The sequence below is a fragment of the Xenia sp. Carnegie-2017 genome, unplaced genomic scaffold (genome assembly GCF_021976095.1).
Source record: "Xenia sp. Carnegie-2017 unplaced genomic scaffold, XeniaSp_v1 HiC_scaffold_16, whole genome shotgun sequence".
Taxonomy (NCBI): Eukaryota; Metazoa; Cnidaria; class Anthozoa; order Malacalcyonacea; family Xeniidae; genus Xenia; species Xenia sp. Carnegie-2017.
Window position 1 is genome coordinate 1 of NW_025813469.1, and position 27,038 is coordinate 27,038.

Here is a 27,038-nt window from a genome sequence, read left to right on the forward strand (position 1 = left end):
GTTCAAGTTCTTTCAAAATGATTACTTCTTCTACATCGTCGTTCTTTAAGTGTTTGGATTTCAGTTTCTTTCGCATTTTCTTCTCTTTATCAGAGTCATTTGAGGTACATTTTCGTTTCTTTTTCTTCTCAGAGTTTTCAATGCTAAATTTATCAATTTCCTCATCTTCTACAGTTAACATGTCTCAAACTACAGCAAACGAAAATACCTTACAACTCGCATGTAAACTAACTATCAAGAACAACGAGTACTGACGAGTGAGCATCACAATGCACAACATTACAAACAGACAGAAAAAACATAACATTGAATGTGACTTGATAAAATGAATTTCATACAGCTCTGACTATAGACATCGACTTACCTTAGAAAGTTGGCATACAAACTCAAAACAAAAATTATTGAACAGATTACAAATATCAGCACCTTATAAATGGCTTATAAACGAACAATTAATAAGTATACCACACAAACTAAAACATCCACATATTTCCCTCTCTGTCATGACGTCTCGAGAACAAATACGGCGAACCAGACTAATGTTTTGGAAACGTCAGTCAACTCTGAACACCAACAGTGGTTCCAAACCTTTTAATTTCTATTTATTTGTACAGTAAATAAAAAATAATTTAAAAAGACTTATTCATACCAAAAATGAAGTTATACTGTGAAAGTTGTGCATTGCGAACTTTCTTATTAAGTGTTGATCCGTGATCCAAGTCTGTATCAACACGATAACCAGCTGCATGGAGCTTCTTTTAAATCTAAACATGATCAAAAATGTCAATAAAAAAAGAACAAAAACATTCCAATTCATAAAATAGCAACAATTTGTGTATAGCTGAGTTTCCATTAGCCTGCGGAAATTCAATCTGAGTTTACTAAATTAAATTTACCTGTTCGGCATAATCATCGTATTTATTAGTGACAGGAATTACTACAACTTGACGGGGAGAAAGCCATAAATTCCTAGAAAATAAAAGAACATGCAGCGCGTCAAAATTTGGAAATAAAGTAGAGTAAAGTAACAATGATAAAAAATTTTAAACAATTCAGACCGCTTTCAGCTCCGGCACGAGCCAAGAAAACACTCACCATTTTCCACAAAAGCTTTCAGTAAGAATAGCAATCATTCTTTCAACTGAACCTAGAATAGCTCGATGTATAATAACAGGACGTAATTTTCATCTCATTCACTACTGTCAATAGAGTAATAAAATATTGATAAATTATTACAATTTGTTACAATTTTTAAAGATCTACATTTTCACGGAAACTAAAAGAATAATGTCGCCAATGACCTGACGTCATCCACAGTTTGGAACTGTGGATATTTGGTGTAACAACTTCTTGAACTGTCTTTATGAAGTGACGTACCAGCCCGCAAGTTTCATGGTATGTAAATATTTTGGTGCTTACTTATTGTAAAAACAATAGATTTTTAAAGAAATAAATAATGATAAAAAATTTTACACAGAATGAACAAATTTGTGGGCTGGCTATGTTTAAGAACTCTTTAGCAGGTGCAACTCTCGACCTTCAGTCTCGGGCTTGCACTGATCAGCTCTCGAGTTCTCCCAAAGGTCTCCTCGGTTTGCATAAGCCTGTGCAAACACAGTAAACATCTTTTATTTCTTAAACACAAGTTAAATCAATAGACAAACACAAAAGCACAAACATAAAATATCAAGTAAAGCGGAACATTACCATTAGCAATACTGGAATAACAGCAATTAAAAAGTTTAATTTCAAGCATTTTAAAAATATATTAAAATAAATTATAGTATATATCCAACAATAGCTGGTTCATGAATATCAAACTTTCCTTAGAATTAAATTTTCTTTAGAGTATAATCTTTTTAATAAACCAGCAACCTATAGATGTCACAAGATAATCTTCTTTAACTTATAGTGGCACACTTTAATTGAACCACTCATTTTATGTGTTTTTTTCCGTTGTGATAAACATGGATGAAGAACATTTGCGTGATTGTCTGTTAATGATTGTAAAAACTCTTACTGTTGTATGCTTAATATTAATGAAATTGCATAATTTCAATCAAATCCCTTTTCTGTAAAATAAGTACGTATTGTTAAAACTAGTTTCAGATGTCCGTTAAACATGGTGTGGAGCCTGAGTATGAGTGAAATAAAACATTAGTCAAATGACGAACTGTATGCAATCGTACTTTATCTTTAAGCATGCAAAGCTCTTGTGGAGTAGAGTAACAATTAAAACATTCAATAACAGATTTAACAAATGCTTTGTGAGGATAATTATTTAAAGGTCCTGAGCAGTCTTTCTATCATGTACCATTGTAGTCATTTTTGATGTGTTGAAGAAGTAGAAGATCAGAAGTTTCTGAAGAATTCTCATTTGTCTATTCTTCCATAGAATCATCACTAATGCATTGATCAAATGAATGCCCTCGATTAACAAGGAAACAATCACTACCTTTACAGCCAGAATTCCCTTTTTTCTTCAGTGAATATTTTCTTCCAATTATTTCATCTGAATATTTGTTTCCTTTAAGTAGAAAATCATTTTCAAACACAGATGAGTCATCTTCGATGTTTGAAACATTCAAACTCCAGTTGTTGTATATAGTTGTTATATGAGCATTTTCAGACATTTTTAATTCCTTCTTTACATCATTTACTTTTGATTCATTGACAAATTGTAAATTCTCATCTTTTCTTGGTTTAAATTCACATGAAGAGTCTTGTTTATGAAGAACTCGCTGCACAAATCGAAATTTTCGACGTACACCTGCCCTCCTTGTGTTGCAATTTATTTTCAACTTTACTGGATCCAAATCAGTTTGATCAAATTTCATTGAAACCTTCGCAAGTGACTTTATGTTTTCCTCAGTTCTTTCAATCTTACTCATTTTGTCGGAAGAGTCACTGTGAAAGATTTTTGATGAAAGCTGGGTGACTGGTACATTAAGTTCTGTGTTATCCATGAACATGTTCTTAAATATTTCATGTGTCGAATGAGTATTACTAAGGAATGAGCCTGTTCTTTGATGATTTCTTTCATGTTCATTCAATATTTTTGGTTCATTTTTTATCTCTAAAGACTTACGTGTTGTCAAATGATTAATTGAAAGTCCTTCACCTCTTTTGAATGAGCCACTACAGTCAGAACTGAAGCCGCTAGAAAGAGAAAATCAAGGTGAAACAAACAAGACTCTTCATTGACTCATTATTATCTGTATATTACATAAACATGTGTTAAAACTTCTAATCGTTCATAATTTTCCCAAAATATTGTTGCTATTGTTAATAGTTTTGTTATGTTAAATGAAGATTGTGATCACCTTGATCCAGAATCTGACACATCACTGTTATCGTCACTTTCTTCATCATTAGAGCCAACAACAGACTTACATGGACTACTGTTGAACCGACTGTACCTTTCTAAGTAATGCAAATATACACATTAGACAATTACCTAGTTTATTTGTACAAATGCTGATAAATAAAACTGTATTTGTGAAGATAACGTAAATTAAGAATAACTGTACAAAATGCTATGTAAACGGATAAATATAGATCAAATCAGACAGTAGACTTCATGTTTTGGAAACATCAAAGTACTGTCTAATGCCGGAAACACTAAAGACTATTTTGACTGAAGCATTTCCTTCGAAGTTTGAACAACTATTACAAATATATTAATATTTAGGATGGGCAATGGCTATCATGGTAAATTATATTAATATTAGAGACAAATGAAAGAATTTATAGTGTCTCACCGATTAATTTCACATTCTCTGGCAATTCACATGTGCTTAGCGTTACTTCAGGAGCACCAGTAAATGGACGACAGTACTATGTATGAAAAATATTTTGCGATGAAATTTGCACAATAATTTTCACAAGCCTAAATATTATCATTCTAAATTTTTGAACATACTTTTGAATATATAGTTTCAAAGTCTTCTTCGAGCTTACGCTGTAATCTTGTCACCATCTCCCTTATTGACACGAACACTCTTCATCTCCATTTGTACTCTCCCACTCAACGAATTCCAACCATGTGTCTGTCTCAGCCTCAAGAAGTTAGGGGGGTGGGGGAATGGAGTTGGGGGGATGAAGAGAATTGAACTAGGGGGAGAGGAGCTAGGGGGGCGTGAGAATTGAATACAGAATGGCCACCATTGTTATATACTTACAAAAACAGATAGGTTGAAATAATTTCAAATAAAATATGAGTTAAAGACATTACTTATAGTATAGTTTACACAGGCATTGGTGATTAATTTAAGGCTTCATCAGTAGTTACATTATGAAATTGTGGACATTTCCGTTTTGTCTTTTCAATGATGTTTCCAAGTTTGTTTAAAGACTTTTTTAGTGAGTCTTGATCTTTTTTTACTTCAGCCATTCCATCATACAGATTCTTTTCTTTTTCTGCGACTTCTTTCATCATCATTTCAACTTCCTGTTGCTTCATTTCTTTTGTAAATGAACTAGATATTGCTCTTTCCTTTATATTTAACAACTTTCCTCTGTATTTACTCAGCTCCAAATTCAATTCAGTAAGATTTGCTGTTGAATCATGCAGCTACAGAAGTGGTACACAAATCCATATTTCAGTATTGTGCAAGGCAAAATATTTTTGTATGCTATAAAATTGAGAGTTTACCTGTGACAAGAGTTCAATTAAATTTTCATCTTCAGTGCGAAGTTTAGCAGGAAGCTCTCTTGATCCATAACTGTCGTGAAACTTTGTCAAGTTATCACGAAGTTCTCTCTCGCGTGGTTCTAATAGTTTTGTTTTGTACACTATCCAAACAGCATCAATGTAAAGTTTGATATCTCGTTTTCCCCATTTATTGTATGCTCCATCGCTGCATAGCTCCTCTGCCGTTTCATTCCAAAATTTCCAATATTCTTTGGTCATTGCAGCATCTTGTCGGCCTATTTCACGTTGAGAGAAGATCTTAATGCCTCTAGACTTGGCAAATGGATATGATTCATCAGATGTTTTGCTTTTCTTGCTGAATGGCTCGTATTCATCGTTTTCTTGTACATTGGTTTCATTTATTGAAACAACAGACTCATGTGTAGTAGTAATATCAACACTTTCTTCTTTTTCACTCATTTCTATTTTCTATGAAGAGAAATTCAAGCTGTAAACAACTATGAAAGCGCTTGTCGAATGTTCCTTTTCACATTACCTTTACATGAAGTATACCCCAGACTGTAGACGCTCGCAGTGCTCACAACACAATGGCAAAGGAAGATGATATAATACTAAATTTGACGGGAAAATCGTCTTTTGGCTGTGACAGAGATGAAAATTTTGGAAAAAGAAAGTCACAAGTTAGAATGAAATATATAAATATAGATTTTTTACTCAATAACCAAAACGCAAGTGAAGAAAATTGGATTGGATACTGAAAATATTTGATAAAATCTTCCTTCTATCTACAGCAACGACATTCCACAAAGAAGGCGAAACATATGAAAAAGTCAATTATTAATGAAATCGAGAACAAAAACACGGTGATTAAAACGGCTTGCAATTCTTTCATGACACTGAAATCTTACGTTCGGTTAAAATTTTTCATTTAAACAATTATACTCTTCTACTTTCATTAAGGTTCAACAAGTCATTAGGGGAAAGTCTAACAAGTTTCAGGTTTGGTACATGTTTAATGGTCCATATAGTATCAGTTTCACAAAAAGTTCATTTCAACATATTTTTCTATTGTCAATATTTTTCATATTTTTATATGAAAAAGTCAATTATTAATGAAATCGAGAACAAAAACACGGTGATTAAAACGGCTTGCAATTCTTTCATGACACTGAAATCTTACGTTCGGTTAAAATTTTTCATTTAAACAATTATACTCTTCTACTTTCATTAAGGTTCAACAAGTCATTAGGGAAAGTCTAACAAGTTTCAGGTTTGGTACATGTTTAATGGTCTATATAGTATCAGTTTCACAAAAAGTTCATTTCAACATATTTTTCTATTGTTGCCAGATCATTTCATCTGTTTTCGAAAAGAATCCAACAATTCCAAATATTTCAAGGTAAAGTCTAAATTTTGAAAGCATTCTAAACATGGGAATCAGCTTTGTGTGAAATTGATCAATCCTTTACCATTTAGAGATGTTGTACAGTCGCTGGACAATAAGATAGACGATACATTTAGCAAGAGTGATTTTAGACAGCTGATGCTGGCTCCACTCATGGTTAAACAGAGACACAATATTATTGACAAAGCACATTGTCTTTTACTTAAATAAATTATATCTAACATTTAGATAATTAACCTGGAGAGAAATCTTAAATTAACTAAAATGACAAGGTAAAGCTTCTATTGCCTTTTTCACTCACAGTTCACAATTTTTGTTAATTTTTTTTTTTCTGAAGTGTTCAAAAGGCCAGTATTCCACTATTACTCAAAGGCAAAGATGTGTTTGTTCGCTCGCCTACTGGTTCAGGTAGATATGTTGTCTTAATTTGTTTGAAATATTTTTATCATTTCAACCATATGCTTAAAGGTTTATGTTATGGAATGACTATATTTAGGTAAAACTTTGTCGTATATTGTTCCTGTTGTTCAATCTCTCCAAGCCATCATGCCAAAAATAAAGGTAGAAACTTAAAGATGCACATTATTTTTGCTGTTGAAAGTTGATACAGAACACATATTTCATCTTTTGTTTTAGCGTACTGATGGAACATATTGTCTTATTTTGGTCCCAACACGCGAAGTAAGCATTTTCTTAGTGTTATAGCAGAAAATGCTGTTAAGTTTCTTTCCAATGAGCTAAATGTTCATATTGATGAATTTCTTTTAAGCTCGCTACACAAACTTTGACAGTGTTGAAAAAAGTTCTTAAGGTATATAGAATTTTAACTTTGTAGATGCAAATCCTTAATCATATTTCTGAAATTTATTTCCCTTCAGCCGTTTATTTGGATTGTTCCTGGCTCTATCACTGGTGGGGAAAAACGAAAATCTGAGAAAGCCAGGTGATGTTAATGTTTTGTTAAATGTACATTGCATATAGGAGTAAACTTTGCTAATTTGTTTTTTTTAGATTGAGGAAAGGAATAAATATCTTAGTGGCAACTCCTGGAAGATTAGCTGATCATCTTAAGGTATGATTCAATATGATGGATTGCTTATGTGGATCGGATATGTATTGCTTATTCATCATTCAATATATACTCCTTGTTCATCATATAAATTGTTTTATTTTTCAACAGACCACTTCATGCCTTAAATTATCACAAATCAGATGGCTTATCCTCGACGAGGCTGACAGGTTAGTTAAAATAATCACAAACATTAAACATGGCTAATCTAAACTCCTGATTTTTATGTGGTAGGTTACTTGATCTTGGCTTTGAAGAAGACATTTCCTTCATCTTGTCAACAGTTAAAGAGCACACTAGTTCAAAAAGATATCAAAAAGTTTTACTTTCAGCAACTCTTGAACATCATGGTCAGTCTAAAAGGTCATGTTCTCCTTTTAATAAGTGTTTGTTGAAATAATCTTATCATCATGCAGCAGTACATGGTTTAGTTGGAATGAACATGGAGTCTCCTATAACAATAAATATTTGTAACCAAAATGGCTCAAAACATGAGGTATAGTGTTTGTTTCCATTGATTGTCTTTATTATGAACAAAATGTTAACCAAGAATTGCTTGAAATTGTACATACCAACAGGAAGAATATGACATTCCTATGGGACTTGAACAATTCTGTGTTGTTGTTCCTCTTAAATTAAGACTTGTTACATTGTCCACATTCCTAGAGCAAAAATTAAAAAGGTACGTAAATCAATCATAAATACTTTAACCACAATAAAAATATTCAAAAATTTTATATGTCTGAACAGAGCAAATGTAAAATCATTGTGTTTTTCACAACGCAAGATTCCGTAGAGTTTCATTTTGTTCTCTTTGCAAACATTCTCTCAACATCTAAAGGTATTTATGTGTGAGTATAGTCCAAAGTCTCTGTAAAATTAGGCATTTGTTCTCAAATATTGTTTGATTTGGCAGGAAATGGGACATTTATGAAACTACATGGAAACTTACCACAGCATGTAAGTATGATTCGAATTAGATCTTTTCATTTTATCCAAATTGTGCTATTGATTTCTAGTTTTATAACAAAGATAAACTGATGCTTAGGAAAGAGTTGAAGTGTTTCAGTCATTTAAGGATTCTGAATATGGAGTACTTCTTTGCACAGTAAGGCAGATATTTTATCTTAATGTACACTAAGATTGTTTTTCTGGCTAGAGGTAAATTAGATATAAATATTTCAGGATGTTGTTGCTCGTGGACTTGATATGCCTTCTGTTGACTGGATTGTCCAGGTGATTTAATCTTCTTTCTCATAATTTCTTAGTATATTATCTTGAATAAAAAGTAGTTCATGTTATGATCTTTAACATATATTTTTTCCAAGTACAATCCTCCAATATTGAGTGCTGACTATGTTCATCGAGTTGGTCGAACTGCAAGGATTGGGAATTCTGGTCATGCTCTTCTTTTTCTTCTTCCTTCCGAGGTAGCAGTAAAAATGAAGGGGCTCTATCCTAATCATTTATCAAGTATTTGCTTTTTACTTTTTTTCAGGTTGCATACTTAAAATTGTTGAACAGTCAGAATTTAAGGTCAGGGAGGCAAGAAAACCCTGAAGGATCAGTTATCTATCGGTTGTCAACACATTTCATGTTTTATTGTTTTTAGGCTACGTGAATTGAAAATGGACGAAATTCACGAAGGGTTTCGCAGTTTATATCCTGCAGAAACTGGTAGTATTCAAAATATGATAACTGAAGTGCAAATGAAATTTGAAGAATTTGTAGTTGATAATACCTCAACAAAGCAAAAGGCTGTGACAGGTGAGAAAACTTCTATCTGATAATGAAAAGGTACAACAAAAACACACACCTTCTTTGTCATTTAGCATTTCGTTCGTTCATTGGAGCGTACAATACATTTCCATCCTCGCTAAAACACATATTTCATCCCCGTAATTTGCATCTGGGACACTTAGCAAAAAGTTTTGCCTTGAGAGAAACGCCAAGCGAGCTGAAACGGTATGGAATAATGTAGCTGCTTTTTATTTTTAACTGATATATTAAACTGCACACTAAATAATATACTTGGTCAACAGGACCTTCGCTTCATTCAAAGTTTGTCGTAAGAAGAAAGAATCTCAACAAGTCGTTCATTCTTCGAAAAGGAACTTTAAACAAAAACAGCGTGAGTCTGGTATCAAGTAAATTGCTTGGTCAGTCACATTGTCTTCTTGCTTTTGATGTAATTCACTGCCATAGTGTATTAATCTAAGTATCTGAAATAGAAAACTAGACCTGGATTTTAGATACAAAATCAAACGCCGATATCCAATAAACATCTTTGTAAGAAAACGTTATCACTAACAAGTCGTTCTATTGGTTACTGTAAAAAGTCACGTCAGCAAGGTCGAAACAAGAAGTTGGATTTTTTAGACGTCTTTTTTTATTCTACTTATGTTGCGAACAGACGTTTAAATCTTCTTTTATTGGAGTTTTCTTAAGCAAAATATTGGATAAATTTAAGGCAAATAGTATAGAAACTACAAAACGAAACTTTGAGCTTGCAAACCAAATTCTTGATACTTGATATCGAGTTTTCGTGAAGGTAAGGTTTCTTTTTTTCTGTAGAAAAAAACACGCCAAGTTAGGGATTTGGCTGGATGAAAAAGGTTTTCCTAAAAACTGTTTTTGCTCTTTGAGTTTTAAAATATTTACTAATGAAAATATAAAATATTTTCACGCAGGAGACGTATCGTCAACAAAATATGTCGAGCGTTCACAGTCCATCTTCCTCTCCTAAACTAAGACCACTGAGTCCATTCATAGCAAAATTAAAAGTTTTACTTAGCGAAAACAAATACCAGGATGCAATAAGATGGTCTGGCAATGGAGAAGCAATTGTGATTTTTGATGCCGATACGTTCAAACGTATTGTTCTGGACAAGACGGCGGAAATGTTCAAGACAAAGAACTTCACAAGTTTCGTTCGTCAGTTGAATTTATACGGCTTTCGAAAAGTACCGACCAGCGGGAAATCTGATCCAAATAAAAATATGAAGTTTGAACACCCCAACTTCACACGAAGCAAGCCTCAAATGATGCATCTTGTTCAGAGAACCTGTCCTTCTACCAAAAAGCGCAAAAATAGTATTTTGGGCCCTTTTTACGATGAGAAAAGTCGTGGTAGGAGCGCAAGGTCTGCTAAAAACACCGAATGCTACACTAGACGAAATGCAGCGTGGTTTCACGATTACTATATGCATGCAAGTACCAAAGAAGGCAGCAACGAAACTTCACAAGATCATGAACAGTTTGCATTAGATTACATGTACCAGAAATTTCAGGAAGAGCAGCACGCAGTTCAACTGTTAATGTATTTAAAGTACTCACCTCCCAATCCACAAATATTTCCAGGAGTAGTTTGGGAACCACAACTAAATGAAAACCTTTATTCCATGCCATTTTCTGCAGCAGCCACTGGAAACTTCTCAAACATAGGGATGTGCCATTGTTTGAGTTGCCGTCCGTTGTGCTATCAGTCCACTGAAACAGCCAGGCAAAATTAACATTTTTTTACTAAACTGGTTCACTTACTGGCCATAAAGCTTTTTGAATTTCATGTTTTGCACTTAACTGCTTTCTATATTTAATTATTGAAAAATATTGGAGTATGAAATTATTGTAAATGATAATTAAAATTTAGTCTATTGTACAAACTTAAAAACATAAATAGTTCATATGCTGGACATATATTGTTTCCTATGCTGACAATTGATTTTGTACTTGTAATGTAAATACGTTGATTTAAAAAAAGCCATTGAATTAGCAACAGTTGGGTAAAATAAATACACCACAGTTTTATGATACAAACCTCTGCACATGGTAGTTTTACCTTCACATACAGTCTTGACATGAACAGGATATGTACAATATATAAAAATACAGTACTTAGGTACACTACTAAATGCCATCACTGTTATTGTCATTTTCTACATAATGAATAATTGGAGGTTCCAGTGATTCTTGCAAACTGCTACCTGACTGTGATAATTCATCCTCAGAATTTGGGTTGTTGGTCAGTTCACTTTCTCTTTCAACAGCTTCAGCATCATCTTCCTGCAAGTTAGAATATCTCCAACATATTGTTCTAGTTTAAAAAGCTAAAGTAAACTGATATACCTCTGACGAGTAGCCTGGTAATAGAGGTTCTTCAAAGCGATTCTTGTCTTGTTCATTAGATGAGAGATAAAGACCAGCAACAACTAACACAAGACCTTTAAAAATAAACATGTGTGTCAAATTAAAAAGTTTTAATCACAGGACATAGAAGAAATCTTAGTCTTTCACTTTTCTGAGCAAGTTGATTACAACAAGTTAAATGTGAAAATGTGATTAAATGGATAAAATGCATTCAATATATTTAAGGTGATCAAACAAAGGATATTTTGTACCTAACTGATCATATCTTTCCAAGTGAAAGTAATCATGCAGCACCATTTTGGTGTATGAACCAATGCACAATATATTGCAATGGGGAAAAGCAGATTGTTATACAAAATAAAAATGTGATGTTTTAAGTGCTGTGAATAAAATAGTTACCAAAGGCTTCCAAAACACCAATCCATAATTGAGAACCACTTAAATGATGAAGAAAGAGTAAGTCTTCTAGCCAGGTAATAATGGGTACAAGACACATCACTCTGTTTGTTGATTTAGCACCTAAAAATATTAAGAATAATCAGCAGCTCTTGTTCATATGTCATGAAAAATTAAAGGAACAAACCTAATGACTGGTATAGATAATACAATAATAATGACGCTATCCAACTGGAAGCAATTGAAAGAAAAGAAACAGACAATGAGCCCTTCACACTGTTCCACACAACCTTGAAAAATAGAAACTTTTTGGCGAAAAATAATTAAATAAAACAAATGATTTAAGGACAAATAACTTACATTGTCTGTGTTAATATGTTGTTGAACAACAACCCATATTATAACAGCATAAACACCAGCAAATGCATTGTTCAAAAGGCCACCAATCAAGTAAAAAACATTCACCCTCTTCAACTGGGAAATCACTATAACATGAAAAAGATTTTAACCAAAAAAATGAAAATGGTCTCTTCATGAAATCTTTAAGAAAAATGATAGTTACCTGCACTGACAGACCACAAACAGGTTGCCCCAAACAGTGCAAGACATGCAGTGGAAACTTCCAAAGAAGTAAAACATGTATTTGGCTTAACTTGTACAACTTCATCACTTCTATTTCCTGTAAGATTGTCATATCTTGCTTCACAAGTGGTATCCATTGTGACAATGAAAATATTAGCCATAGTAACAGCAAGTATCCCAAAAACACCAATTAGAGTGGATGATGAATTCCATCGATTACCATAGTTCCTCTACAAAAAAATATACCATAATGTAAGCGTTTAACATGAATGATTAAAAGATTAAATGAATATCAAAATAAAATTAAATTAATATAAAAATCAAATTAAATTCCTACCTGAGATGTTATGGATAGTAATTTTAGTATGAATTGTGTGCAATAGGGTGTAGAGCTCATGAAGACTGCACCTACGGTTGGACTTAAGAATTTCAAGGCATACATGAAGAGGAGATAAGGCCCAGATAGTTGAACAAATCCTAATATTGCTGCTCTCCTATAACTTCTTGCACTTTTCAAATTATTAGTTATCTCTAATTTCGAATCTGATCCTTTCAAGTATAAATACAAAGTGGAAATACCAAACAAGACGATAGTTCCTGGTGTTCTCAACAAGAACAGTAAACTTGGTACTTTATACGAAGCCATTCCATAATGGATTAGTAAGGGGAAGCTACCACGAATGAAACTCAAACAGAAGAAGGCACACAACGCTATTTCTGATGCCATTTTTTATATATTTTGACTGTCCTCTGTCGTCTTTGCTTAAATTAAGTATATACGTTATATTTATTACTTAGATTTATTATTTAAGCATAAGAAAATATGCAAAATTATGTCGCCTATGCACATAATTAATTATTTAGCTTTGGCTTCAGCAAGGTTGTCCATTTCTCGTAAAATTCATGGCATTGATGAAAGTGTCGTGATTTTCGATTTGTGTTGTCTTTATAGTTCTTTAGAAATATGTTGAAAGTGCCGACATTTGGAACGTTCACAAATAAAACATTCCTAGTCTTATCTATTTATCATTAAATAAACAAACAATCAAAATATTTGGGCGCCCTTTTGTACTGCAACCACGAAGGATCATTTTTCATGAGATATTTTCTTATCAGTTAACACAAAAGAGGTTTTTAAAGCTGAAGGAATATTTTTTAAATGCGATGGCAATGGTTGTGAAGCAAGACCATGCTCACACAATTTTTTTATTCCTTCAACTACATTTTTTCCTTTAAATTGCGCTGAACACTTAACAACGTCTTTTATTTCTTCTTGTTCCTCATCACCAATATATCTTCCACCTTTGAATTTTGTAAACATCTGGCAATTCAACCATAAAAATAATGTCATTTCTTCATTTTTGATGTTTAATAATTATGTATAATGCAGAAGTTTTAACTTCTTTCATGAGTGTCCCAATTGTCCCCCATTCCAATTCATTGATATGAATTATGAAAGAATATATTGTAGAAGCAGAGTACAAACCTTGAATTCAATTTTCTCCAATGCAGGTTGTTGATGTGATCCAAATGTCTTTAATGCATAAATCTTTCTTGTTTTATCCTTTACATGTTCTTCGTTAACTGACATAACATTTTCTTTATTATCATCATCATTTCCTGTAACATTACCATCAGCCATCATACAAGAGATCAAAGAGTTTTCAATGGAAAAAAACAACAAACAATCAAACTACCAATGTCTCTTTTACGTTTCCGAGAGAGTGGATTTTCATCAATCTGGTTTAATCTGAAGTTACTAAACTGACCCTAAAAATATCTTATATACCAGTACACATATTTCTTGGAAGGGATTTTAAATTGATACTGACATATTTTACCTGACTGCTCATATTCAAAATGAGATTAAAAAGGGAATCACTTCTTCCACAAAAATCCATTTCATCCAACCCACAACAAAATATGTTTTCAATGGCCTAATAAAAATTATTGTCATCAGAAACATACATGAGAAATGATTTAATGAAATTTGTTATGGTACCTTCAACACAAACTTTTTATGTGCTGCTTTTAAATTGGACATAAGAACATGAGAAGAGCGAGGGACACAGATCATATAAATTGTTGATGACAAAGACAGAAAAAGATTCTCCTCATTGCAAGGTGAAATTCTTGTCAATAAAATATTCTTCTCAAACAAAATGCAAACCCTCTATAAAAATATTTCATTGGCAGATTTTGTATTATGAATAAAAAAACACAGTAATAAAGCTCATTTTAAAGCATCCCTACTTACACAATTAAAATGGTGTTTTAACTCTTTTTCAAAATCCTTTTCGAATTTCATGGGGTCTGTCAGCGCAATATGGTTATTCAATCCTGTTTGAAAAAGTTTAATTACAATATTGAAACAGACACAATGCACAATGCAAAAAACAATACAATTTTTCTTTAAATCACAAAAGTTTTGAAATTCATAGCTACCTGTATTTTCTAATTTATAGACTTTCCAATTTCTATTTTTGCAACTAAAATACCCTAAAAAGCATAAACGCTGCTCAATAGTAATATGTCAATATGATGCCTCTTGTTCAATGGTCCCATGGCCATTGCCTTCCATTGAAAATACCCTACATTTTAAGTCCATTTCTTCAATTTCCCTTAACGTTAATCTTCCATCCTAAAATAAATATTAAATAGTGCTTGTAGACTATATTTTTGTATTTAAAAAAAATACGATGATAAAATAATTCTAACAATGACACGTTCAGCAATATGACGGCATAAACAATCTTTCGTGGTCGACGACTTCTTCATAACAAAGGAAGACTTCTCGTCCGCACACATGTGAAACAGAAGACTTTTGCTAAATCTCATGAAAAAAGGACGGAGAGTATGGTAGTTCAAGGTCTGCAATGAAGACATTACTGCTATTCAAATGCTTTGAGTCTTGATTTCTCTGATTTCGAATTTACCGCCATATAGTCACAAACCAAAGCATGACCATTGAGTTCTATTAAATTACCTGCAGGGGAAAGGGGGCCTGGAAACGATTATCAGCAAAAGACAGCGGACTTGTAGTCGCAAGAGACATTTAAACATAGCTAACTTGCCGTTATTATACTGACCGATTAAGACAAACAGTTAAACGCCAAAATAACCGACGAAAATATTTACAAGTCAAACAATATGTAAACGTATATCAAACAAGGCTTTTGCCATCAAATTTATCGACATTTGAAGTACTTTTTTAAATAATTAATACAAAAATTCAGACCTACCTTTCATCATGGAGTCTTCAGGCATCTAGCTGTGTGACTGTGAACTGTGATTGATATGTATTAACTGTGACTGGCTAAAATAGGAAATACGTTATATCGTTGATGAGAGAGATGGTAGCATTAAGCTCAATGAATGGTACTTGGTGATTTTTCTCCTACACATCTTTAAAATGAAGATACAAGTGATGTGTGTAGATATATCTCATACGAACGGATCTGTAACCAAAAGTGGACACTTTGAGGCGACTGCTGGGCATTCAACGCTTCTTTCTGGGCATTCTCTAGAAAAAAATGTTCGATGCCTCCCCACCCCCCGGTGTCAGTTGCAAGCTTTCACAGATGCGAGAGGAAAAGATGAGGTACGTTAAAGAATCAAAATCAGCTGAAGAATAAAATTACGCATGTAATAATGCTTTTTACGGTTTAACAAAAATTATTTTAAAAGCTAAATGCGACATAATTAGGAGTTACATCCTTAAAAGGTCTTTACTTTGTTTCCTTCGTCCCTCTCATTGACGAATGCGACATAGGTCGTGTGTCCTCAATATACAATTCACAACATACGTTGTTTGTTGAGCGGTAATCTCTACCAAACATGTTTGATCTTGGATCGAGTTATCTGAGCTAAATCAACACAATTATTTTACAAAAACTCCTTACCTCCCATCTAATGTTCTAAATAATTACTTTCCACCTCAGAACAAGAGTTGAGTAAAAAATTACCAGTGCATACGGGTTCTTCTCAAAGCAATATAGAACAGACTTAGCTAGTATTGTTGTTAAAATCATGAAAATTTCTTCACGTTGATGGTGTTTTCCTCACGTAATCACTGAGAGATGTTATCGGATCATTTGTATTGCTAGGAGATGATGCAACTTTAGTACGATTCAATGCAGGACTTGGAGTGAATCTGGATTCTTTTCCTAAAGTATTTGATGATTTTTTCACATCATCTGAAGTCTTGTTAAGCTGTTGACCACAAACATCGTGATGGTTATCCCAATCCTTAAGTTGACAAAATGATCCACAATAACGTGCAAGATTACATCCACTGCATGTTTCATTTGCTTTGCGACCACAGTTCCAACAACTCTAAAACAAAACCCGAACTTTCACTGTAAAATGATCCATACAATGTAAAATTTTATAAAACAAATATACCTCACTGGATTCTGACTGTCTGTTCATCATTGTCAATGTCTCTTCAATTGCTTGACGTCTCGCTTCCATTACAGCCTTATCAACTTTATTTTGTGTCTGTCCGACAGCTTCATTGGCCTTTTCCTCGGCAGCTCTAACGGCTTTTTGAAGTTCAACAACAGCCTGACGTTTAACATCATTTACGGCTTCCTCAGCACGACGTTTAACTTCAGAAACTCGTTCTTCCGTTTGTTTGATTGTCTTGGAGACAAGATCATCTGACAATCAATGAAATAGCATTAATTGTTTGAAATCATTGAAGTCCTTTAATGATTTCTGCCAGTATCGTCGTTTAATTTATTTCCATATTGGATAGCTTCTGACCTTCCCCCCTTCAAAAAAATTCGATACCCCGTCGCACGATCAGCCCCGACCTAGTTCGGATTATTTTCTTACTTGCGCGTCTCTTTACGTCTTGTTCAGCCTCTTCTGCAGTCTTTCTGGCCCATGACATGAGCTCATCGCGATCTTGAATATTTCGTTGTTGCAAAACTGTGATGGCACGCTTGGTTTTCTCCACCATGCCCAGAATGCATTGCAGCATCTGAAACATATCAATATGAACCTTACAGTGATGTATTAACAAATAAGAAACAGTATTAAATAAATATAGCATACAGTTTCAACATGACGCCAGTCATCAACATCATTAGGTATTTTTGGATCAACAAAAGGATCATGAGATGCAACTTCACTGTCGCGACTTCCTATTAAAACGAATACAATTTAAGATAAATAAACGTCTGTGAAAATGAATATGAAATTTTTTGCCCAGAACTTGTCACAATGTACTAAAGCCATGTTGATTGAATAAATCTCAAAATCTGTAATAACATATGTTTCAAAATAAAAACTTAAGTAATTGTGCAGGGAAATAGGGCTATGTGCTAGTTAGTGTAAATTTTAAATCTCAGAGGTTACCTTGAGCAAAAAACTCAGCCCTAGGAGCAGTTTTAGAAAAGGATTCAGTGGTACTTTCAGTACTACTTGCACCTGTAAAAATAATATTTCATTCAACCACATATCATTCAATTACCATTATACTACATGTGATGTACATACTTAAACATTGCCTCTTTGGAGGTGCAAGCTTTTCAATAGAATCCATAACAGACACTAAGTCAGTGCCATTTTCCTTAGATATACTAAAATATAAATTACATAAAGTCCAACCAGAAGTAAGGAGATCATTTAGTACCAGGGGAATCACTATTAAACAATATACCTATTATTATCACAAGACTTTCTTTTGTTATTTTCATTGAATTCAGAAGCATTATTTTCAATTTGTTCAGATGGTAATACATCGTGTTCTTCAAGAAGTTGCCCATGTTGATTATGAAGATACTGATGAGTAGTTTGTTTTGACATTTGTGAACATTCAAGTAACTCTCTTTGCAAGAGAGGTAAATTGGCCTAAAAATATTTAATCTTGATAAACAACAAAATCTTTCTTTAGTTTATATAACACAAATATATCTACCTTCAAGAAAGGAATAACAAAGGGCCGCAAAGGAAAGTTTGTTGCTTCTTGAAGCTGTTGATGAAATTCTTCAATGGAGACAGCAGAGTTCTGAGAATGAACAAAATATAATCAACACTTTCAATGCAAGTTTTTGACATAAAAATTTCAACTTACAACTAAATTCAACACAAGTCCCCTGACTCTTTCCCCTATTTCAGGAGAAATATCTGATCCAAACTGCTGTAGCGTAGTAAGAAAACGCTTCAATTTACTGAGTTGCCTTGCACCACAAGCAGGAGGAAGTTGGTTGAGGCCATTACCAACTGTTGGTGGTGTATTTGTTGCTAAAGAACTTGGGTGGCTCCCATTTATATGAGACAATGTTGAACTAACAGATCTTGATTCAGCAGCTACAACTGTGTTTGATGTTGCAGGTGATGTGGCATGTCTTGGAGTTGCATGATTTGTGCCTTCACTAGGTGACTCTGGCATTCTTGGATCATGAGTTTCTAATGTGTCGACAAGAAATCAAATTTTTACGACTTTTGATAAATAATCATATTTATTCACTGCCACACGAAATAAAAATATTCATGGAATAAAAGTTTATCAATGTCTCAGTTGGATCTCGTTGGCGTACGAAAGTATTTCAATACTGTAAATAAATGTATATGTGTGTAGTGAATTGCTTAGAAAAAATGTCGTCTTATGTATGTTTATTGAAGCAGAATCATTAACGTCGATGTTGAAATACGAACATTTGATGTGCAGACTTAGAGGGTCAATTACAAAGAAAAACTTTGAAAAATCTCTTTACAGAAAAAACACATTTAAAACATTTTAACAGCACAAAATACAATGCACTTACGATAAATTTGTAATATTATAATCCCGGGTCGCAATTTAACGAGCTGACAATTATGAGGATGACAGTACTGTTTAAAAACACAGTGCCATTTCATGACACATTTGTACATTTACAATTAGTAAAATTTCTTTTTAAGAAAACCTACTCATTTGTTTCATTTCAATAAACAATCCATCACAGAAATATTGCATGCTTTCCACTACTTAAAAGGAACTCGTTTGAATTTTTACAAAATATTTATATCTTTTCGAATAAGATAAACAAGTAAAAACTGGCTAGTAATATGTTAAATCGTGTAGAATTTTACCTGCAGTAACGGCTGGCATCACATTCACTGTATTTCACAAATTATTGACGATTTTTAGAGACGTCTCGCCTGAAACTACACGTCCTCTACTTCTTCGACAAAAAGCTCGTGACGTCACAGCTCTTTGTGTCACATGCTAATGAATGAGAATGTCTCTAGATGGTGGGCTGAATGGTGGGGTACATTCGAATTTACTTCTCAATGAGTAGAAATATTGCTTCGTACTTACTGCTCAAAACTTACTAAATGCATAACCTGACAGTTTATTTATTTAAACAATGCACTTTTTTCCTTTAATTGAAGAACGAGACATTTCTTTATTAACTGCCACACTAAAATCTGTCTTACATTACTCTGTAGTCAGTCATACTACAAACAAGTGCAGGACAAATTGTCAAACACATAACAACTTTCTTAGAACTTAGAAAGGAATAGAAACTCTTCTATCACCTTTTAAAGTAATTTAGACATGCACAAAACAGCAACTTAGCAGCTGCTATTGTCACCTGCCCATATACAAGAAATGGAAGAAGCTTTACATATGTTGATATCATCAGAGCAGATAAAATTTTGAATCGTTTAAATTATTAATGAAATTTAAGTTGCTTGGATACGACATAAGAAGTAAAAAGGTTTAGCTTTGAGAGATTTTTGTGCTTTGCAATTATTTACGTATATTGTTTCAGAATACAGATAATGAAAAAATCGTCTCAGTAACAACAAACGAAAACAATTTGTTCATAACTGCTTCATTAAAAACACGAACAATTTACATGCTCACGTTATATTAAAAGATTGTAAAACAGTTTACCATAAAACTCCTTCAAGTGGACCAAATTTCTTAGCTAAAATGTTCATTCCTTTTTTGCTCAATGAACCAGTTGTTGCTACATAGTTGGTTTTGCCACATTATCAGAAAATATGACATGGCTCTTTGCGATAAATATTTAACAACCTGCAGACCATATGCTTGCACAAAAGCTCGTGATCTAATTGGTTAAATATGATGGCGGGAATCTATTGCAGCTGCTGACAATATTATATCTATTTTTCGTTGCATCTGCCCGTTGATAATGGCGAATATTCACAATACTTAAGGTTGTGTGGTCAATAGGCTTTTGCTACTTAAACCAAAAACAGCTCAACTAAATCAACCTAATTGACAACGTTTTACTCTTTATTACGATATTTCAAATCGATTCTAGCATGAAAGTGCAAAATACGAAACACTACTTGTAGAAAATTTAAAAAATGAAAAACTTTCGTACATATGTTGAAGATTCCTCATTAACATAGTTTAATTGAGTAATATTTCACGGGAAAATGTCAAAATGTGGTAGTTTCAACATTTCTAATCAGTTTCTTCTACATATAAAGAGGTTTAGACTTCATCAAACGTTCACCAAACATGATATTTTTTATCGTGGAAAGAACACGGTAGTGTAATAGTAAATGATGCACGATATAATCGATTATTTACATGGAAACAATGATTGTCACCTGGACATACGGGACTTTCCTTGCCAACAGCTGGCATACATATTTCCGGCAGGCATACATCGTGTTAGCACATAAACGACAAAGGAATTAAACTTCAAGCAGTAAAGAAATCACGCTCACGGAAGAATTGCATGGGATAAAAAATTTCTCACTGAATTTTCCCTTCGTCATGCGAGAGTTATATTTTGAATAATTTCATATACTTCGATATACATATATATGTAGCTACTAAGATTTTAATATAAATACAAGTATTTACGAATGAGGAACCAGCCTCAAATAAGAATACAACAGTTACTGGTAACACGTGATATTTTAGGATTATTAAATATAGTTCTTACCGCTGGTCTGTATAATTCACGTTCCTTTTTCATCATTACCATTTCTATGTCATTGATATCATTATCCAGTGATTTGTTACAGTTTGAAAGATCCTCCATACTCACTAAAACATTCTCGCTTTCATCTTGTAACTTTTCCGATTTGAATTCTTCTTGTTTATATTCCTTTACATTATCTGTTTCGTTTTTCTTCACATCCTCACCAACATGTCTTACAAAAACAGTAACTGCTCCATGTTTACTCCCACTTTCCCGTTTATTATCTTGTGTTGTCCTTATTTCCTCTATACTATCTCTTAAACTGGCTTCGTTCATTGTTTCCTCTTTGCAAGTGGTGTCTGCGATAGTTTTAACATTACAACCTTCGATAAAACTGTTGTGAATGAGTTGGTTTTCAGTTTCAATGTTTTCTTCATCACGAGTGAAACATACGTTATGTTCAACGACGTTATTAGCATTATTTACCTCAACAGTACCAGAATTATTTTTATTTGATAATTCATTTATTTGAGAGTCTTCATTATTCGTTCTCTTGTTGTCTTTTCTTGTTTCCACATCTTTCTCACACATCATTCTTTTCTTTGCAATGGCAACAGACTTTAACACATTACACTTTTGTTATCCTCACATGTTCTCTCGTCATCCTCATCATCACTTCGTCGTTTAGGGGATCTTCTTGACGACTTTTCAGTAGTTAATCTTCTCATTTTCTTATCAAGATCACCGGCATCATCTTCAGAACTGCTACTATGACTTGATGATTGTCTTCCTATCACAGATTGTGCTGGCGATGTACGACGTGTCATTACTTGATTTAATGGTCGACGGGACGATCGACGTAAACGAGGTGAGGCACGAGGACTATCGTCTAAATCCGAGTCTCTTTCCTCCGATATTTGATTTAAAAATGCTGGAGTACTCTTTACTTTAGCTACACGTCTCTTTTGAAATGGTTTTCTCTTGTTCATTGGGAGAGATATTGAAACTACATTGTCTTCACATGATTTATCTACTTCAGAATTTTTAACGTCATCATATATAGATTCACTTGAATGATATCGTAGTTTACTTGTAATAAGATTTAAATCAATATCCTCATTTTCATCATTCACAGGAAGATCTTGAACTGACTTTATGTCGGCCTTAATGTCATTAGAAATACTTACTTGTGGCAGACTTTGCCTATGAATAAAAAAGAGATATGAATAATACACAGCGAAAATCAGCCACACATCTTCCTTGGGAACAAACAAAAACTGAAAAATTTACCTTTTCAAAACCATTGCCTTTCTGCATTTTTCCTCATTGGATAACTGAGAAGGGGATTGTCTTGTTTTGTGCCAATGTCTCAAGACTTGCTCAGCCAATAAGTAATATGTTGCAGAAATATGATTATATGAACCTGATTCTAAACACCTAAAAATATATGTATTAAGGTATCACAAAATTGAGTTGAATGTTATATCTATATGTAAATGATATTCATCATATTACTGTGTGATTAAATCATCATCGGCTATGTTTCCAAGCTTCATTTTTTCCACAATCTCATTATGTTGATCTGCAGCTAATGTTACTTGTTTAGACAAAGGAATGGAAGTGACAGTGACTGGGCCATTATTCCCATGGACCCAAGAATCACCAATAATTTCCTCAAGGGATGCCCTCTTGGAAACATCACGCACAATCATTCTAGAAATGAGGCTGTTGAAATTGCATTTGTGAGTGATGACAATCAGTTACATATAGTATTGAAATAAACATCTTACCTTTGACAATCTGGGGACACATGGTCTGGAATATGAAATTTACAATCTAAAATCATTGTCAGTGTTTCACTTTCATTTGCCTCATAGAATGGCGCCTTTCCAATAACCATCATGTACAAAATTACTCCAAGACTCCAAACATCTAACAAAAGTAAAATTAATTTACATCAAAATTTATTTCAACAAAAGCTTAAAGAGGACCAAAAGAACCTTCCTTTACTGTTAATACACATGACTTCCTTCGCAAAATATACCTTTTCTCAACAACAAAGCTTACCAATATGACATATTATATGATAGACTTACCAACAGCAGGAGCATCATACGAGTCTCCAAGTAAAATTTCTGGTGCGGAGTAAGCTAAAGAGCCACAAGAAGTCTGTAATTTTGTACCCGGCATAAATATATTAGAAAATCCAAAGTCAGTAAGCTTTGCTATATCATGCTTCTTAAAAAAAATGACGTTTTCAGGTTTTAAATCTCTATGTACGACAAAAAGTTTATGACAATAATCTATAGCTTGTAATATTTGACGAAAATAACGCCTTGCTTTTTCTTCTGACAGTCCACCTTCGTGTTTCATGATATAATCATACATATCTCCACCGTCACCCAATTCCTGAACGAGATATAACTTGCTTTTTGTGTCAATAACCTCATACAAACGTACAATATTCGGATGTTGTACAAGTTTCATACAGCGAACTTCTTGATACAAATGTTGCTTTGCTGTTTCATCAAGTTTTAACTTATCAATAACTTTAACAGCCACTCTTTCTCCTGTAAATACATGTCTAGCTAGTTTCACTTCAGCGAAATGTCCAGATCCTAAGCGTTCTTCCAGGTCGTACATACCAGCTATGTTGCTCTCTCCCCAGCGAGATTGTCGCGTAAATTTCGCCATTTTCTGCTTCAAATCCGAGCGAAATAATACACCTCCTGGGGAAAGCTCTCGACCAATGAACTTCAAATTCAGCGATGAAAAATATGCAATATACATTGATTGATATAGAAATACTGGAGTTACCGACAATGATGTGATGGAAAGAATGAAAGCAATGCAGGCTGCTCTTGTGATGAAAAATTTAAGTTGTTTTTGCTCTAAGATTCACATTAACGTAAACAACAATAAGCCAATTAACTTTTTGTCTCAAATTTTTGCAATACTTTAATAACATCACAACATCACAAGCATTTAATGTTGAGCATACAACAATTGTAAATATTTCAACTGTCTTTAATTCCTCCTTGGCAATTTCCCCTTGGAATCATTGACTTCCATAAATCTCTAAAGAATCAAAATCTCATGAGTGAAATAATTTTGAAACAAAATTAGTGGAGATGCAAACTAACTGGCTTTTCCTGGCTTTCCATCTGTCCATTTTGTGACTTTTATATTTGTCTGGTCAAGTCTTGACGAATCAATTTTAAACTCAGATTTAAGACAGCGTCGAACAGCTCTTGCACAAATTGCAGAATATTGCAGATAACTAAATAAAAATATTTGTGTTCAATGAAAGATAATTGGCTAAGCATATACATCGCTGCATTTAAAAGTTAACTCCCGAAAAAAAGTAAAATAAACGAGTAATTCTTAACATAAATCTTCAAACTTTCATTTCTTCAAATAATATACTTAAAAACATAAAAAAAACAAGTCATGTACCTCATTCCAATCTGCCTCCATTGGGAAACCATTTTTGATGTAGATTTTAATTTATCAATTTTATTCAACATACAATCGAGCGCATGCGTAAATACCGCTGGTTATATAAATACTTACGGCGCAATAATTTATGTAAATATCATAAATATACAGTTTTGGAAATAATTATGAAATGTAGCATGTCGTCTCAACTCGATCACATAGGAGTTACCGAGGGTTTGTGCACCAAATTTCATTTTTTAATTTTTTTTCATGCGCACGTTCACGTTATGGTTAATAATTTTCAGATCTTAAGGCATTTGAGCGCCGTCTCACCGAGTACGTTTCTGGTTTGCATCCTAAAGCTATTCGTTGGAGAAGTACTTCATTTTAATATTTGTTTGTATACAGTGTGATCAATCTTGGACTGAAAGGCGGCTTTTTCTTTAAATTCATGCTTTCTTTAGTCATATTTGCTATCTCCACTTGTTCAACTATTGCTTCAGCTTGGATATGGATGAGCGATGAATCTACATCCAATGTATTGAATCATTCATTTCATGTTTTTTGATGTCTTTCATTTAACAATGCCAATAAAATTTTCATCTTTATAGTTGACTTTGATCGAATCACTTTGGAATCATCAATTCTTCACAATAAACCTTGTAGTTCTTGCACTTCTTTTCTTATTTGGAATTCATAAGCGAATAAGAGAACCACAAACGTATCCTCCACCAAATTTAATGTATATTAATAATTTTCACATTATGTTCATATTCTTTGACAATTGAAAGCATTATTAAAAGATGTAGGTTGGTACTAGAGGATTACAACATGTCATGTGATGAGGTAAATATGCACAGAAACCTTCCATACTTCAAAAGCAACCATGAATGATTAGTTTCTTAATTTTACCAGAAAGGAAGGCTCATCCTGAGACCACAGACTTCAATAAAAGACAATTATTTCTCATATGCAAGATAACACCTTGAAACTTAAATGTTGTTTTAAAGCATAGTCAATAATTTAAAGCTAATTTATAGCATGGTTTGGATCACCATTTGTTCACAAATATACGTGTAATTTACAAAATATCAAACTATTTTACAATGACAGTAAATAAAAAGTTAGTAAAGTAAATCTGGCCATTAAGTTTTGCATATGAAGACCAACAAATGTAGCCACAATCCATGAAATGCTACATGTTTCTTGGTGGACCTAAAAAGAATGTTAAAATGGGAAACACCATGTATGACAAAAAATGTAACAAAAATTTTTTCACTTACCCTGTGGTGGCATACCAGGTGGCATTTGTCCTTGCATGTGCGGTGGTGGTCCTTGACCTTGCATTCCTGGTGGTGGTCTCATTCCTGGTGGTGGCATACCAGGAGGTGGCATACCTCTTCCCATCATTCCTGGAGGAGGCATGGGTTGCCTCATACCTGGCGGACCTGCATTTGTAAGACCACAATCAAACAATAGCTCTATAAACATATGATAAATAGTTTTCATACCTTGAGGCATACCAGGTGGTCCTGGGCGAGGAGCAGCTCCTCTTTGCTGTGGTTCATTACGACCTAAATAAAAAAGAAATGTTATTTTCCAAGATAACTGAAACATTATGATGCATTGAAGACATAGCAATTTCACCACCTGATGGTAGGCCTCTGCCTTGTGGTGTCATAATATCTTGAGAAGGACCACCAACCCCTCGTACTGGACCACTTAAACCTTATTAAAAAAATAATTTAAAATTCTATAATCCACACTTCTTTATGTTAAATTGAACAAAAAAACCTGCTGGGCTGAAAACTGAGGCTGTACAGCAACCCCACGTCCAGCTGCTCGGCCCATGCCACTGCCTGGGGTTGCATTGGCTGTTGGTATTCTTGGTTTGTCCTGATCAATTGTTAAAAGAAGTTAAAAGATAATACTGAAGTAGAAACACAAACATATCTAAAGGCACACTAACATCAGAGACAGGAGGTCCTTCAACTGTCATGGAAACCAGATGTTCACCTCGTAGTAATATTAAACCTAAAACTCGCTTTTCTTCTTTATCTGTTCCTTTACTGCTCTTCGACTTTACTCGTCTAAATTCATCACAATCTCCTAATATCAAGTTCATATGTTTGTCGAAAGCTAAGAATGATCCGATGAATATACGACCATCTTGAAGAGTGCATCGCATACGATAGTTGATGTGCTGTAAAATCTTAGAACTCTTGCCCATAGGCTGGAATAAAATTGGATAACATTAAAAATTATTAATTTCATACAAAGTAGACTTATCCATATAATAACTGAAACTTACCATTTTGAAGATGCAAATGGATTCTTTCTGTTCATCAACTATAAAAAGTAGTTGGAAATCGAACGAACGTTCAACGTTGGCCCAGTCAATACGATTACCAATGAACATTCTAATAGATAACCGCTGACGTGTTA

At 33.6% G+C, this 27,038-nt stretch overlaps 12 protein-coding genes and 1 long non-coding RNA gene across 21 annotated transcripts; 3 read left to right on the top strand and 10 right to left on the bottom strand.

Annotated features, from left to right (window-relative positions):
* Positions 1-1,593: 1,593 nt before the first annotated feature.
* On the bottom strand, positions 1,594-4,052 carry LOC124437386. Of its 4 annotated transcripts, XM_046987357.1 has the most exons (6): positions 3,923-4,052; positions 3,762-3,837; positions 3,324-3,423; positions 3,089-3,159; positions 2,456-2,527; positions 1,594-2,072 (listed from the first exon to the last, which is right to left on the bottom strand). In XM_046987357.1, exons 1-6 carry the CDS (start codon positions 3,977-3,979, stop codon positions 2,056-2,058), a joined length of 393 nt encoding a protein of 130 aa, XP_046843313.1. In that variant the 5' UTR covers positions 3,980-4,052; the 3' UTR covers positions 1,594-2,055. The 4 variants fall into 4 exon arrangements, with proteins under 4 accessions (XP_046843313.1, XP_046843312.1, XP_046843314.1 ...); XM_046987356.1 differs by having other exon boundaries at positions 1,594-2,527; XM_046987358.1 differs by having other exon boundaries at positions 1,594-2,907.
* A 138-nt stretch (positions 4,053-4,190) lies between these two features.
* LOC124436345 lies at positions 4,191-5,194 on the bottom strand. The gene is made up of 2 exons (XM_046986261.1): positions 4,655-5,194; positions 4,191-4,573 (listed from the first exon to the last, which is right to left on the bottom strand). Exons 1-2 carry the CDS (start codon positions 5,111-5,113, stop codon positions 4,265-4,267), a joined length of 768 nt encoding a protein of 255 aa, XP_046842217.1. The 5' UTR covers positions 5,114-5,194; the 3' UTR covers positions 4,191-4,264.
* A 12-nt stretch (positions 5,195-5,206) lies between these two features.
* LOC124436339 (probable ATP-dependent RNA helicase ddx31) lies at positions 5,207-9,506 on the top strand. The gene is made up of 25 exons (XM_046986250.1): positions 5,207-5,334; positions 5,446-5,517; positions 5,615-5,653; positions 6,004-6,053; positions 6,131-6,215; positions 6,288-6,331; positions 6,397-6,467; positions 6,556-6,620; positions 6,696-6,740; positions 6,829-6,870; positions 6,938-7,002; positions 7,071-7,131; positions 7,240-7,298; positions 7,363-7,478; positions 7,545-7,624; positions 7,707-7,809; positions 7,877-7,969; positions 8,036-8,088; positions 8,177-8,236; positions 8,314-8,364; positions 8,457-8,558; positions 8,627-8,664; positions 8,741-8,895; positions 8,961-9,093; positions 9,171-9,506. The coding sequence occupies exons 1-25, from the start codon at positions 5,242-5,244 to the stop codon at positions 9,277-9,279; spliced, it is 1,884 nt and encodes a 627-aa protein (XP_046842206.1). The 5' UTR covers positions 5,207-5,241; the 3' UTR covers positions 9,280-9,506.
* On the bottom strand, positions 7,208-9,028 carry LOC124436346. Its single transcript, XR_006945330.1, has 3 exons — positions 8,945-9,028; positions 7,701-7,790; positions 7,208-7,424 (listed from the first exon to the last, which is right to left on the bottom strand). It is a non-coding gene; the product is annotated as an uncharacterized LOC124436346 (long non-coding RNA).
* Positions 9,214-10,944, top strand: LOC124436344 (heat shock transcription factor-like). Its single transcript, XM_046986260.1, has 3 exons — positions 9,214-9,259; positions 9,703-9,743; positions 9,819-10,944. Exons 2-3 carry the CDS (start codon positions 9,735-9,737, stop codon positions 10,638-10,640), a joined length of 831 nt encoding a protein of 276 aa, XP_046842216.1. The 5' UTR covers positions 9,214-9,259; positions 9,703-9,734; the 3' UTR covers positions 10,641-10,944.
* Positions 10,912-12,989, bottom strand: LOC124436342. The gene is made up of 7 exons (XM_046986255.1): positions 12,590-12,989; positions 12,233-12,482; positions 12,031-12,155; positions 11,858-11,960; positions 11,674-11,793; positions 11,254-11,348; positions 10,912-11,190 (listed from the first exon to the last, which is right to left on the bottom strand). Exons 1-7 carry the CDS (start codon positions 12,977-12,979, stop codon positions 11,035-11,037), a joined length of 1,239 nt encoding a protein of 412 aa, XP_046842211.1. The 5' UTR covers positions 12,980-12,989; the 3' UTR covers positions 10,912-11,034.
* On the bottom strand, positions 12,967-15,819 carry LOC124436343. Of its 3 annotated transcripts, none has more exons than XM_046986258.1 (9): positions 15,495-15,819; positions 14,848-14,893; positions 14,698-14,751; positions 14,510-14,592; positions 14,255-14,425; positions 14,094-14,189; positions 13,950-14,022; positions 13,739-13,872; positions 12,967-13,573 (listed from the first exon to the last, which is right to left on the bottom strand). In XM_046986258.1, the coding sequence occupies exons 2-9, from the start codon at positions 14,858-14,860 to the stop codon at positions 13,340-13,342; spliced, it is 858 nt and encodes a 285-aa protein (XP_046842214.1). In that variant the 5' UTR covers positions 14,861-14,893; positions 15,495-15,819; the 3' UTR covers positions 12,967-13,339. The 3 variants fall into 3 exon arrangements, with proteins under 3 accessions (XP_046842214.1, XP_046842213.1, XP_046842212.1); XM_046986257.1 differs by lacking the exon at positions 15,495-15,819 and adding an exon at positions 15,239-15,361; XM_046986256.1 differs by lacking the exon at positions 15,495-15,819 and adding an exon at positions 14,971-15,232.
* A 58-nt stretch (positions 15,820-15,877) lies between these two features.
* LOC124436340 (protein CBFA2T1-like) lies at positions 15,878-20,261 on the bottom strand. 4 transcript variants are annotated; one of them, XM_046986251.1, is made up of 11 exons: positions 20,147-20,248; positions 19,336-19,471; positions 18,335-18,669; positions 18,179-18,268; positions 17,921-18,111; positions 17,758-17,840; positions 17,617-17,688; positions 17,314-17,402; positions 17,092-17,239; positions 16,657-16,913; positions 15,878-16,587 (listed from the first exon to the last, which is right to left on the bottom strand). In XM_046986251.1, exons 2-11 carry the CDS (start codon positions 19,352-19,354, stop codon positions 16,294-16,296), a joined length of 1,578 nt encoding a protein of 525 aa, XP_046842207.1. In that variant the 5' UTR covers positions 19,355-19,471; positions 20,147-20,248; the 3' UTR covers positions 15,878-16,293. The 4 variants fall into 4 exon arrangements, with proteins under 4 accessions (XP_046842207.1, XP_046842209.1, XP_046842208.1 ...); XM_046986254.1 differs by having other exon boundaries at positions 16,349-16,587; positions 16,662-16,913; positions 20,147-20,249; XM_046986253.1 differs by lacking the exon at positions 19,336-19,471 and having other exon boundaries at positions 20,147-20,261.
* Positions 20,262-20,991: 730 nt separating this feature from the next.
* On the bottom strand, positions 20,992-22,021 carry LOC124437422 (putative uncharacterized protein DDB_G0293878). Its single transcript, XM_046987399.1, has one exon. It carries the CDS (start codon positions 21,747-21,749, stop codon positions 21,111-21,113), a length of 639 nt encoding a protein of 212 aa, XP_046843355.1. The 5' UTR covers positions 21,750-22,021; the 3' UTR covers positions 20,992-21,110.
* LOC124437416 (SNF-related serine/threonine-protein kinase-like) lies at positions 21,776-23,871 on the bottom strand. The gene is made up of 5 exons (XM_046987391.1): positions 23,252-23,871; positions 22,946-23,087; positions 22,671-22,880; positions 22,446-22,592; positions 21,776-22,358 (listed from the first exon to the last, which is right to left on the bottom strand). The coding sequence occupies exons 1-5, from the start codon at positions 23,847-23,849 to the stop codon at positions 21,776-21,778; spliced, it is 1,680 nt and encodes a 559-aa protein (XP_046843347.1). The 5' UTR covers positions 23,850-23,871.
* Positions 23,872-24,087: 216 nt separating this feature from the next.
* LOC124437429 (ATP synthase subunit epsilon, mitochondrial-like) lies at positions 24,088-24,708 on the bottom strand. Its single transcript, XM_046987405.1, has 3 exons — positions 24,612-24,708; positions 24,299-24,435; positions 24,088-24,233 (listed from the first exon to the last, which is right to left on the bottom strand). Exons 1-3 carry the CDS (start codon positions 24,680-24,682, stop codon positions 24,214-24,216), a joined length of 228 nt encoding a protein of 75 aa, XP_046843361.1. The 5' UTR covers positions 24,683-24,708; the 3' UTR covers positions 24,088-24,213.
* On the top strand, positions 24,695-25,730 carry LOC124437426 (nuclear envelope phosphatase-regulatory subunit 1-like). The gene is made up of 6 exons (XM_046987403.1): positions 24,695-24,827; positions 24,899-24,970; positions 25,058-25,131; positions 25,205-25,314; positions 25,385-25,439; positions 25,509-25,730. The coding sequence occupies exons 1-6, from the start codon at positions 24,695-24,697 to the stop codon at positions 25,572-25,574; spliced, it is 510 nt and encodes a 169-aa protein (XP_046843359.1). The 3' UTR covers positions 25,575-25,730.
* On the bottom strand, positions 25,316-27,027 carry LOC124437430 (small nuclear ribonucleoprotein-associated protein B-like). The gene is given in 7 exon segments (XM_046987406.1): positions 25,316-25,808; positions 25,877-26,041; positions 26,105-26,167; positions 26,244-26,346; positions 26,388-26,489; positions 26,563-26,826; positions 26,905-27,027. Coding segments are annotated over 7 exon segments (825 nt in total). The 5' UTR covers positions 27,013-27,027; the 3' UTR covers positions 25,316-25,788.
* Positions 27,028-27,038: the final 11 nt, after the last annotated feature.